Here is an 11,812-nt window from a genome sequence, read left to right as displayed (position 1 = left end):
GCTTGCAGCGATTTCACAAAGAAGAACTAGTAGATTGGATCGTTTCCAGCCGAGGCACGCCAAACTTGACCGAAAAAGCCTCAATCTTGAGGTCGAGAGGCACAGAAAGAGTGGGTAAACGGAGACCATACAGTAAGTCCGTATTCCCGAGCAGAGCAGGCTCAAGATCAGCTCGTCGTCGTTGGCAATGGAACGACTGAATTAACGCTCGCTGATAATCAAAGAAGGGTAAAGGCAGACGCAAGATCAATTGGCACGACCAGCGCGGAGCTCTTCTCGATGATGAGGAGGTTGGCGTTGATAAAGCAGCGAACAAAGATGCGGAGAGCTTGAGCTTGGACAACCTCGCTAAGAGTGACGTATTGTCGCTAAGAAACCTTGCAAGATAGGTTTTGAGAGCATAGACTTCGAATAGGAAGTACAATTCTATTCTATATTTAGAAGAGATAGGAAATATATGAATCGAATTGTCAAAATGAGAAAGATCATAAGGCTAAGAGTCGAAGACTACTGGCACAGTAATCACCTTTGTGAATCTCACCAATCACATGTGATTCCTGAGGCCTCAAAATTTCCAGCAATGAGCCATCCTGAACATGAACAACCACATTTCGTGAAACCTATCAACCATCATGTCAACAACGATGTCGAACACCATCCCAGTAGGAAGCAGCGATGTTGCGTCCAGAATGGGAGACATTGCCTCCGCCCCAAGCCCTCATCTCTCAAAACTGGCTACTCGATACAGAGGAGTAAGACACACTGCCTCAACCGCTTGCTTCAGTACTGACAACCACGCAGGCAACAGTAGAAGATCTCGACCCTCCCTCCGCTCTTTCCTGCTACCCCACAGATCCCATTTCCCACGCCCTTCTCTCAGCCTTCGAACGCGATTACACGCACCTCACCGTCGTCTCTTCCGACACCCGCGCCCTGCTTGGCTACCTCTCCATCCCACACCTCCGTATCCTCCTCGACACAGGCAAAGTCCAGGAATCAGATGAGGTATCGAAAGCTATGGTCAAGTTTAGGAGAAAGGGGAAGGTTTATAAAGTCATTACGATGCAGACGCCGTTGGAGGAGTTGGAGCTGTTTTTCAATGGTGGTGAGAATGGGGAGAATGGCAAGCAGGAGTTTGCGGTTGTTACGGATGAGAGAAGGAGGTTTGTATTGGGCGTTGCAACGCGGACAGATCTAGTAGAATTCGCCCAAAAGAGACCTGCTTGAGGCAGTTATGGGGCGGCTAAGGAAGTGAGGAGATAATAGAGAGCAATCTCTTGGAGGGACTGACTGCTGGAGTTTCGGGGCTAGAGGAAACGAATGGCTTATTACATTCCACGGAGATGTTTAGCATTGCGTGGATACGGGTCACAATGAATTGGTTCGACGAATAAGACCCCGACTCTTCCAGATATTCCGTCTGGGGAGAGGTTGGAGAAGTACGACCTCGAAGGTGACATTGGATTCAATAGCTGCCATTTGAGCAAGTGCCATGATGGACTTCAACGATCTTTCATACGGTCTTCTTCTATTGATCAGCATAAGTATGTTCTTCCTACCGTTTTCCTAACATTCTGTTAAGAGTAAACACTCATACGGGACCTCAATTATCTATGGAGGTAAGTACGACTCAAGCCCACTCAATCCTTCGATTTCGATTAGGACTAACTCGCCATATGAAAACCACGCTTCGGCACATTGTTGCCGGACACCTTGGCCGTCATTTGCTTCTCAACCAATCACCAACAAAACGCTGAGCCTTACGACCCGCTTCCCGGCTTTGGCGTTATGTCTCTCAGTCTCTACCCAGTTACAAAGCTGATACCTGGGTAACGTGTAACCGAAATCGCAGACCGGCTAACTTGTATCTTTACGAGTTCACCTCAAGTTGAGCTGCTGAGTAGAGAAAAGCTCCATATTTAGCCCCACTGTTGATATTTTTTTGGGCTTGCAGGAACCCACCAAGGGTGGGATGAGGCTTCAACCTTATTACTCTCCATTGCTGCTTTCTTTTGATGTATATTTTATCTTTCCAGGTGCAAGATGCATAATGACTCTATACCCGGCGGAGAGCCCTCCTCGGCTGACGCCGAAAAGGGGTTCGCTTCGGAATCCTTGCGCGAACCCGGCCGCGGCATCACAACCCCCTTGTCACAAAGCCAGACAACAGCTGTCGAGCTCCAACGGAGTCATCATAGCCATGCCAAGTCCACAAACTTTCCCCTATCTTTCTGGAAATGGGCAACCCAGAAATCCAATTCGTCCTCAGATATCGACACCAACCCACCTCCAGATGGGGGTCTCCAAGCATGGACCATAACACTAATGGCACACATGGTGGGTTTCAATACCTTCGGGTTTGTCAACGCTTACGGTGTCCTACAATCCTACTACGTCTCCCGCTTTGATCTTCCCCCCTCAACAGTATCCTGGATCGGCTCCCTTTCGGCTTTCCTAGTGCTCTTCATCTCGACATTCTCCGGCCGTCTCACAGACGCAGGCTACTTCCACCAAACGCTCCTCCTCGGCACCATCCTGCAACTCCTCGGATTCTTCGCCGCCGGTTTCGCAAAAACATACTGGCAGGTTCTCCTCGCACACGGTATATGTATCGGTGTCGGCGGAGGCCTGATCTTCATCCCCGCCATCTCGCTCGTCGGCACCTACTTCACCAAACGCCGAAGTCTCGCGCTCGCAATCTGCGCAGTTGGGAATTCCTTCGGCGGGTTAATCTTCTCCGCAATCTTACAGTCTTTGCTGCCGAAATTGGGATATGGCTGGGCGATGAGAGTCTGCGGGTTCGTGATTATGGGGAGCATGATACCGGCGAATTTTCTGCTGAAGCCGAGGAGGATTAAGAGGAATAAGGCGCCGTTGATTGAGTGGAGTGCGTTTGGAGAGCCGGTTTATGCTTGTTTTTCGGTGGGCATGTTTTTTAGCATGGTGGGGATGTGGATTCCTGTTTTCTATGTAAGTCTCCCACTTTCTCCCTCGACAATTTTTGATTAGGAAATTTCAGCTTGGATCTTTTGGAAGAGATATCATACATATTGGGTCGAAAGACGCTTCGTCTTTATTGCTTATAATCAACGGTGTCGGTATCTGTGGGCGCGTCATCCCCGCCATCGTAGCAGCGAGATTCGGACCCTTGAATCTCATGATTCCTCTGAGTCTAGTCTCAGGGCTGATCCTCTTCTGCTGGGCGGGAGTCAGTAACCATACTGAGGTTGTCGTCTTCGATGTCTTCTATGGTTTCATCATGGCTGCTGCGCAGGGAATGTTCCCTCCTTCCCTGGGGAGCTTGACCGAAAATCTGTCGAAGATGGGTGTCAGGATGGGAATGGTGTTCTCGATTTGTGGGTTTGCGGTGCTGATTGGGAATCCGCTTGCTGGTGCGTTGATTACCTTGGATGGGGGGAGGTATCTTTATGCGCAGATGTTTGCGGGGGGGGCTATGACGCTTGGGGTTGCGTTTTTGACGGCTGCGAGGGTGTTGAAGAGTGGTTGGGGTATACGGGTGAGAGTATAGCAAGTGCACAATTCTGAGAGAGCAAGACGGTGTATTCCGATTACCGTTAAAAGTCGTGATTGAGCTGCGGCTCTTCTCAACCAGATGATTGCAAGTTCCCCCATTGTGGTGCGTCGGATAGCTTCACTTCTGAGAGCAACGGAAAGTCTATTCACAGTGGAATGAGACACTCCAATTTGATCACATTTTTCTACAATCCTTTCGGTCAAGACCAAGAGCCAAAGGGCTGGAAGTCCATACTGCAAGGCTAAGTGAAGGAGAGGAAGGTCCAAAGCCTGATTGGACAGCTCTGTTGCCCAACCACTGGCTCGTTATCCAGGCTTGTCGGCTGCAGCTTCCTAAAATGCCCGCTACAGCAGCGCCCACTGTTCAACTTTCTCTGTCCTCATCTGGATATCGCCTCTTCACTTTCGACAACCCTTTCACCTCGACCGAAAAGCAATTGCACATGTTCGTCATTTCAGACGGGCGACAGCGTCACTCACAAGCTATCACATCGATTGTACATTCAGTGAAATACGTAGCACGAGGCTGGCGGTTGAATCTGGAGAGCTGCTGGGTACAACTTCTGGCAGTTTATTCGTAAGGTAGTCGCAAGTGTGTTTGGATCCCAAAAGAACCACAGCTTCTTCGCAATCCATCAGGCTACAAGTCCAAACCAAATTCGATGGACAAGGCTGCTGCTCAAAGCTGGTGGAGTACTGGAGAGAACACGTCCCTCTCACAAGATTCAGGGCTCTCAAATACCAACCATTGAATATCGAGAAGGTGGAGATCCGCTTGATTACCCTACGAAAGAAAAACATTATATGGTTAAAAGCCCCTTGAGAATGTCTCTATGGCGGTCGGAACAGTCTACAATACTCTCTCGTATTGCTGGGGCGATACAAACGAGACAAGAGATTCTGGTCAACGGCCATATTGTTAATGTTACTACCAACCTGGAAGAAGCACCATGTCGCCTCCGAGCACGAGACCCGGGACGTCCATCTGAATGGACGCGCTCTGTATCGGCCAAGAGGATATCGAGGAGAGAGATCGGCAAGTTCTATAGATGAGAGATATTTATTCGAAGGCCAAGTCCGTGATATTGTGGATGGGTGAGGAGATCGAGAGTACTCTCGCTGCAGTCGCCTTTCTGAAAGGGATGGCCTTGGGGAAAACATCGCCAAGCCGGGGACGATGGCGGGGATGATCTGGAACCTCTGTTTAAACGGCTATACTGGGGAAGAACTTGGGTTGTACAAGAGATTGTTCTCGCTACAGACATTTATATCGTTTCGGGATCAAGATCATTCTCGTGGGAGATCTTACAGAGGGCGATCGACTGCTACTTGCCCAACGCTAGGGACACTCTTGAGGTGTAGGTAGTTGCTCAGCTAGTACATATTTGCAGGTATTTTGGTTAAGGCTAAGAGATAGAACTTCTTGATATCTTGAACCGGACGCTTCTTCAGAAGGCTACGAATCCCCGGGGCAAGATCTATGGGCTTTTTGGCTTGACTAGCGACGGCTCTAATCTCGTCCCATCTCCAAATTAACGACTTCCAGTCGATACTGCAGTGGATGATACAATGAGAGCAGTAGCTATCTCCAACACAACATTGGATGCTCTGGCCGCGAAGATGCCATTGGAAGAACTAGTAACCGGTGTATCGAGTTGGTATCCTGTTGGCAGAACCACGCGATGTCGCTCCTCCGAAGAAGTCTTCAAGGCCCTTGATTCATGTTTGCTCACCACGGCGGATAGTTCTCCACATCGCTGGATGCTTCTAGCAACTCTTTTTGCTTGTGACGGCAAGGAGACAGGGGCGGCCACATCGTCGTTGCGGGAAGGCACGGTTGATCAATTTTTAAAAAGCAATGGAGACTTCGTTGTCAGTGGGCGGACTCTAACGACTGCGCAAAAAGCTTTCAACTCTCTAATAGAAGCAGCTCTTCGGCGATCAAGATAGTAGTACCTACATTAGCAGGGTATCACTGGTGGGAGTATTTTTCTAAACTGACGGAGTTGTAGAATTGGAACAATGAAGGGTAATTGTGACATAAATGGGGCATCTGGGAATGGTACATCTGCAGGCCAAGCACGAAGACAAGCTGTGTCTTCTCCCTGCTTTCCGAAACGCCGTTATTATTCGGCCGTTGGTGTGATAGACACAAGATAATCGGATATTCTTACATCAGCGGTATGATGAGAGGGGAGATGGATCACCCACTTAAAGGCGATAATTTGCAGTGCTTTCGCATTCATTAAACGACCCGTATATTCGACACTTGGACGGTAAAATGTTCGTATACGCTGTAGACTTAACAGGATACGCCACTCGAGCAAGAAGCTCCGCCATTCTATCCTCCGCATGTAATTCTGCTCTCGCTTTCTCTCCGTCTGTGATAGCCCTGATTTCTGCCACACAGCTTCTGACGCAGCTGTCGCCTTCTTCTTTGCACTCCTCCGAAAGAATAGAAAGGTGGATATAACAGCAGTGATGAATAGCAGTGGGATGACTTGTGATTCTGGTCCTTAACAAACCAAACGCATTGCAGTAAGTCCCTACTCCCTGCCATAAATGTAGACTCCCTGCCATAAATGTAGACTCCCTGCCATAAATGTAGACTCCCTGCCATAAATGTAAACTCCCTGCCATAAATGTAAACTCCCTGCCATAAAGGCAAACAACCAACTATAAATTCAAGACCGCTCTCTCTTCCAAGCCACAACCCTAATATGAACCACCCTCCTCACAGCTCTCCTGGACCGTGTCCCCGTACGAGTAACCACATACGTATAAGACGTATAAGGAAGAAGGCGTTTCAAATACGGCTCCACATCCTTGACATCAATCGTCCCGCCGTTCCCTCGGTGGACTTCCCTACTCCTCCCATCCACGAACCACTGCTCCACATCTCTCAGCTCAATGCTCTGCTGGATGCCTCTCCAAGACTTCTCCTTTGAACCAACCATGAACATCACTGTCTTCAACTCTGGCATAGACGAAAGAATGCCGTGCCACTGCAACTTCGAAGGAATGCCTTTCCACAGCTCCAGAGGAATGGCAAGATTTTGAATGGTATTCATTCCGTTGATTTGATGCACGAAAGAACTAAGCTCGTTTTGTGGAAAATCGAGAGAACGGAAGAAAATGGTGTCACGCTCTGGATTGAAGTGTAAGGTTCTGTTGGGCTTAGGCTCTTGCTGACGACGACTCTCCGCGCCAGGACCCCTGCTGTTGTGAGAAGCAAGGTCCGGATTGGGGTGGTTGCGTGCTAACTGAAATCGAGTTCGGTAAAGTGGATGGGGTTTGAAAGTCAAGGCTTTCAGAGACTTGATATCTGGAGCTGAGGCAAGTGCAATAGCTCTGCTTTCATGGCATACAGAGACTAAGACAGGCCGATCGACGTAGTTGACGAATGAGGGCTGGTAGAATTGTGTGCAGAACTGCGCTTCGATGAACCTTGGGAGTAGCAGCGCGAGTTCCCAGATCTGGATGCGGATCTCGGGTGGAAAACGGGAGAATTGCGGGAATGGTTTACTGTTCTTGGTTGAAGATATCGGGAAAGGGAAAGGGGTGTGCTTAGATGCAGCGGTCTTGGTGTCCTTGGCCTTGCCCTTGGGACTTGACGAGCCTGCGCCGCCGTTCTGGTCGTTAGACTGAGATGCTGCAGGAGGCACTGATGGTTGGCTAGCCGAAGGAGAGCCAGATTTTCGCTCTTGGTATCGACGAACACTCTTGACGGTGGGCCATCTTTCATGTGGCGGAAGGACTAGATTCCCGCGTTCCAGAGATTCAACACGCAGTCTGGTGAGTTGATTACGTCTCTCGAGCCGATCCATGGTGCCTGCCATAGTGCTTGGTGTAGTGGGGTTGACTTGTTGTGTAGCTGTCTTTACCAATTATCTCTTCACCTGCAATTCGAAAATAATTTTCCGTTGGGCCCTTGTGTTCTTTGAGGAGAAATAGAAAGGGAATTTCTCTTGTTTAAGTCCTCGAATCTCTGATGTTGCTGAAAAGACGAGGCTGGGGATGACTCGATATGCTCATGCAGCTTCTCGGCAAGAACACACGTGATGCTGTCCACACTCTAAAGATAGCCAATACCAAGCGACAATGAAATCAGAATGGAAAGAAATCGCTCTTAAAGTCTTATGAGGCACGAAGGAAGCCAAATCAGAAAAATCGGTGGCAGGGATTTGCAGATTTTGGAAGGCGGTTGCCTAGGCTGCCTAAAGGTAAAGAGTCGTTACCACTTGCAGATGAAGGCAGGAGGATAATGCCTGGTATTGAGAGGTTGATAGTGCTTGGTAGAATAAAGTTTTAAGGAAAGGTGGATGCTTGGAGACTCTATATATTGTGATTGCAGAATCTACTCGGTGTTGGACGTCAATCGTAAGCGAGGCTGAGAAAGGCGCTAAACCCCCCTTTACCAATCAAGGAGGGAGAAATATTTCGAGACAGACTTTGTCCTCAGAGATTAGACTCCGCATCCTAACAACATACATAGTTACTCGGCTCATATGCCTTTGTCCAAAATCAATTCTATAGCAATATCTATAATTTCCATGCAGCGGACTCAAATATGCAACTCCGATGAACTCCACCCAAATGCTTTAGTGCCAAACAATTCTCATTCATCAGAGTCCTCAATCTCTTCACTGCCCCTTCTTGTAACAATGTCCCTGACTTCTTCGCTCAATAGCTCCCCTACTGCAAGGCTCTCAGTCATGATCTCTCTTGCCCTTTCAGGCCCACATTTCATGTCGTCCATAATCAACTTTACAGCAACCTCAGGAACAACAACATATTCGACATAAGGAGTGAACCCTCTTGCAGCCATTAATCGATCAACCACCATCCTCCTTTTCAACAGCGGCGTAAATTTCCGCATCGTGTTTTCTGAGATTGCACGGAGGCCACGAGTACCATAATACCCCGGCGTTGGATTGAAGTCCGACTTCAGAAGGGATCGATTCTTTCCAGCGTTGACCGTCTCAGCAAGACGATTCCGAGAATAAGAATCAGCTCCATTGATCAATTCCTTGATGAATGGGTGATGTTTGGAGATTCTTGAATCTAGCTTCGCCCAATCGATTGTTGGATATTCTTCCTCGTCCCAAGTCTTCAAAGCAGTTGCCCTTCGATGCGATCGACAGAACTTCTCTTGTTTTCGTGTGTTCATGCGACCATATGCTCTGAGCTCTGCTGGGTCAACGGACTCGCTACACATTGGGCACTTAGCCATTTGTGTCATTGTTTGAAAGTCATCGTCTTCGTCTTCATCAGACACAGGTGCTGATGTCGGTGGCCGTTGGGAGTTTTCTGTATGTAGGATTGATTGAGCTTTCCCCACCAAGCCATCATCATCGAAGTTGTAGGCCTTGTATGCTGGCCGTTGGGAGGCTAAGAATGCTTCCTCCACAGTCGTCTCCTGCAACTCCTCTGGAAGACTGGGTTGTGAATTGTCTTGGTTGGACTCTTGGAGAGAGTTATCAGCGTGAACGCTTGACTGTTTGAAGACCGGTTGTGGTATACTTTCTTCCTTGTCCGGAGTTTGTATAAAAACAGAAGGCCTGAATTTCGCTCCTGAGCTGGGCGTCGTGGCAGGACTATCCTCAAGAGACAGTTTGCGGTGTCTGAAGCCTCTCCCACCTGCAGCATCTGGCTTCACGGGACTTTCAACAATTGTGGGACCCTTCTTGAATTCTTTTCTGGGAGAATCTTCGCCAGTATCTAACGAATGTCAGTATCAGTCTACGATAACAAATCTAGGGCTGACGAACCAGATTTGATTGGAGGAGGTCTGAAAGCTTTTTTGGCTCCATACGTATTTGTTTTTATCTTCTTGCCTTTCTTCCTCCCGTACGCGTCGAACATATCAGCACCGAGCTCTTTCCCGTCTTCCTGACTCTTTCTCTTGGGGCTTTGGCTCGACTGACTTGATGCAGGGGAAAACTTTCCTCGCCTTGGTCTCGTATTCGCGTTTGCATTTCCATTAGCAATAGCAGCTCCCGTCTTCCCGCCTCTGGCATTAACAATGTCCTTTTCCTGCTGCTCTTCCGGTTTCTCAGCTGCACTCTGAAACTCAATCGACTGAATGTCTTCCTTACTCTTTTTCCTGTATTCCTCGTCGGATTCGTCTTCGCTTTCCGGTTGTCGGAGATGATCCGGCTCTTCCTCTACCTCTTTCCTCGCAACAACGTCGGTCTTCACCCCAGCGGTTTGCCCCTTGGTAACGGCCCTGGGTCGCATTGCAGCTTGATTTTGACTTGCTGAAGCATTGAAATTTTGCAGGAGACTTGAACCGATATTTCTTGATAGCCCTGCGCGCCTTCCAGGCTGGCCGTTCTGAAGGACGAGATTCATCTGGAAGGAGCGCCACAGACGCGTCTGGCGCGTTGAAACTAAGAAGCTCTAAGCGATTTTGTGGGGCATTGACAGGGAGACATAAATTCCCTCTGCACAATTGAAGCTCTTGATGCCGAGAACTCTCGGGAGGTAGAGAAGGTACGAGTAGGTGATTCGTGATTTGAGGCTTTTCACATTCAATGATTGGCAATGTTCGATTTGTAATTTGCGTGTTCCTTCAATAATTTTGGACCTTCAAAAAGGTCCAAGCTCCAACGCCAACGGTCCCTGTCCGCGTCTCCCCTGAACGGTACTCAAACCATCGTCGATATTTCTTCAACCTGTATATTCGAAGATGGCGCTCAATAGGAAGTATGCCGCATTGCCAGATCTGGTCTGTATCCTTGCTGAGTGTAGAAGATTCTCTGCTAACTCGAGAAAAGGATTCTGCTCCGGACATCTACGAAACTCCTGAATTGACGGATGACAACTCTACAGCTCCCGTGCGTCCTTGAGCCCCCAACTTTGAGCTGTAGTTGACAAACTTTAGACCGGCAGAGCACACTCTCAATCCACTTCCTCCTCATACAAAGACTTCGACGACGATGAAGATGACTCGCCAGGCATATCTCGTTCCCGTCTGCAACCAGATGAAGCGCGTTCCCATTTCTCACCTGCACAAATCGACGCACGGGATGTAGACTTCTCGGACCGTGTTACTGCCAAGCGGAAATCATACAAAGCATCCAGTCGAAGACAGCGAAAGCGGGAAGATGGTACAGAGGAGTTTGGTGATTTCAGTGACGAGGAAGATGGTGAAAGCTTGGAACGGAAACTTGCAAGATTAAAGCGGGAGATTGAAGAGGTCAAGGAAGAATATGGGAGAAGGCAGGCCGAAAAGAAGGGCGTTGTCGGGGAGGATGCGGCCAAGGATCTCGGACAAGACGTCACCGCGTTAAGTAAGATGCTGGATGGGATATCTGTTACTTCAGGAGCGACAACTTCGAGTGCCAGCGCGAAATTTGCAAAGGATCTTGGGACCGGCATAAAAGCCAACGGACCACCACAAACTTCACAGGGGACAGGAGATTCAGCTACATATACGGTGACATACGCACCGACCTACCAGCAAAGCCATGCTCTTGCAAAGGCAGCCGATTTCGATGGACGATTGGCATTGTTGGAGAAGGCTCTCGGGATAAGTCCAGCGGAGCTACCATCCTTGAACGGAAGTTCAACACCAAAGGCAATCTTGCCAACTCTTGATACTCTCCAGCGACAAATCTCAGTCATTTCCGAATCTACACCCTCATCTCTGGACAGCATGAGTCGAAGGGTTCGGACGCTCACTCAAGAAGCAGAGAGACTAGAAGAGTCCCGGAAGGCAGCCAAGGCAGCTCAAGATGTTTTGAGAGCAGCAGGCGGTGACTTCACTTCAGAAGAGGGAGAAGATTCCGAGCAAGTGGCAAAGATCAACGCTTTATACGGAACTCTCTCTACGATTGAAAGTCTGGCGCCACTTCTTCCTTCTTTACTGGACAGACTTCGTTCCCTAAGGGCGATTCACGCGGATGCGGCAACCGCCAGTGAGAGTTTAGACAGGACGGAAAAGAAGCAAGCAGAGATGGCCTCGGACATCAAGAAATGGAGGGAAGGACTCGAGAAAGTCGAAGAAGCGATGAAGAACGGTGAGACAGTCATGAGTGGGAATATGAAAGTTGTGGAGGGATGGGTTAAGGACCTCGAACAGAAGATGGAGAAATTGTGACATAACGTTGATTCTATTGCTGTGCATGATAACTGTACTCGATACCCAAGCGAAAATTGATTCTGGTTGCAATCTTCTGTCAATGGCCGTGAGACCAATATCTCGTGACGGCCTTCCATAATTAGAAGATTTACCCCTGGCTCTCAGTATTCAGCCTCGCGCTTAGGCACGCCA

At 48.8% G+C, this 11,812-nt stretch overlaps 5 protein-coding genes across 5 annotated transcripts; 4 read left to right on the top strand and 1 right to left on the bottom strand.

Annotated features, from left to right (window-relative positions):
* The first annotated feature begins 461 nt into the window (after positions 1-461).
* On the top strand, positions 462-1,492 carry K444DRAFT_602098 (uncharacterized protein). The gene is made up of 2 exons (XM_024878713.1): positions 462-752; positions 802-1,492. The coding sequence occupies exons 1-2, from the start codon at positions 633-635 to the stop codon at positions 1,225-1,227; spliced, it is 546 nt and encodes a 181-aa protein (XP_024728574.1). The 5' UTR covers positions 462-632; the 3' UTR covers positions 1,228-1,492.
* A 551-nt stretch (positions 1,493-2,043) lies between these two features.
* Positions 2,044-3,733, top strand: K444DRAFT_602095 (MFS monocarboxylate transporter; the record flags this gene model as incomplete). Its single annotated transcript, XM_024878712.1, has 2 exons — positions 2,044-2,970; positions 3,020-3,733. 2 exons carry the CDS (start codon positions 2,044-2,046, stop codon positions 3,527-3,529), a joined length of 1,437 nt encoding a protein of 478 aa, XP_024728573.1. The 3' UTR covers positions 3,530-3,733.
* Positions 3,734-4,734: 1,001 nt separating this feature from the next.
* Positions 4,735-4,896, top strand: K444DRAFT_544116 (uncharacterized protein; the record flags this gene model as incomplete). Its single annotated transcript, XM_024876028.1, has 1 exon — positions 4,735-4,896. A coding segment is annotated over one exon (162 nt), but the record flags the coding sequence as incomplete, so codon positions are not given.
* Positions 4,897-6,053: 1,157 nt separating this feature from the next.
* On the bottom strand, positions 6,054-7,851 carry K444DRAFT_236459 (uncharacterized protein). Its single transcript, XM_024871278.1, has one exon. The coding sequence runs from the start codon at positions 7,371-7,373 to the stop codon at positions 6,219-6,221; it is 1,155 nt and encodes a 384-aa protein (XP_024728571.1). The 5' UTR covers positions 7,374-7,851; the 3' UTR covers positions 6,054-6,218.
* Positions 7,852-10,005: 2,154 nt separating this feature from the next.
* K444DRAFT_669405 (uncharacterized protein) lies at positions 10,006-11,741 on the top strand. Its single transcript, XM_024887524.1, has 3 exons — positions 10,006-10,264; positions 10,314-10,373; positions 10,421-11,741. Exons 1-3 carry the CDS (start codon positions 10,226-10,228, stop codon positions 11,636-11,638), a joined length of 1,317 nt encoding a protein of 438 aa, XP_024728570.1. The 5' UTR covers positions 10,006-10,225; the 3' UTR covers positions 11,639-11,741.
* The last annotated feature ends 71 nt before the right edge of the window (positions 11,742-11,812 follow it).

Source organism: Hyaloscypha bicolor (genome assembly GCF_002865645.1).
Source record: "Hyaloscypha bicolor E unplaced genomic scaffold K444scaffold_182, whole genome shotgun sequence".
NCBI lineage: Eukaryota > Fungi > Ascomycota > Leotiomycetes > Helotiales > Hyaloscyphaceae > Hyaloscypha > Hyaloscypha bicolor.
Note: the sequence above shows the minus strand (reverse complement) of the source record. Positions and strands in the feature narration are given on the sequence as shown.

Excerpts from the sequence above, each read along its gene's own strand:
- K444DRAFT_236459 (XM_024871278.1), bottom strand. The coding sequence starts at position 7,373 with ATGGCAGGCACCATGGATCGGCTCGAGAGACGTAATCAACTCACCAGA.
- K444DRAFT_669405 (XM_024887524.1), top strand. The coding sequence starts at position 10,226 with ATGGCGCTCAATAGGAAGTATGCCGCATTGCCAGATCTG. Across the intron at positions 10,265-10,313 it reads ATGCCGCATTGCCAGATCTG|GATTCTGCTCCGGACATCTA; the intron begins GTCTGTATCCTT and ends ACTCGAGAAAAG. Across the intron at positions 10,374-10,420 it reads ATGACAACTCTACAGCTCCC|ACCGGCAGAGCACACTCTCA; the intron begins GTGCGTCCTTGA and ends GACAAACTTTAG.
- K444DRAFT_602098 (XM_024878713.1), top strand. The coding sequence starts at position 633 with ATGTCAACAACGATGTCGAACACCATCCCAGTAGGAAGCAGCGATGTT. Across the intron at positions 753-801 it reads TGGCTACTCGATACAGAGGA|GCAACAGTAGAAGATCTCGA; the intron begins GTAAGACACACT and ends ACAACCACGCAG.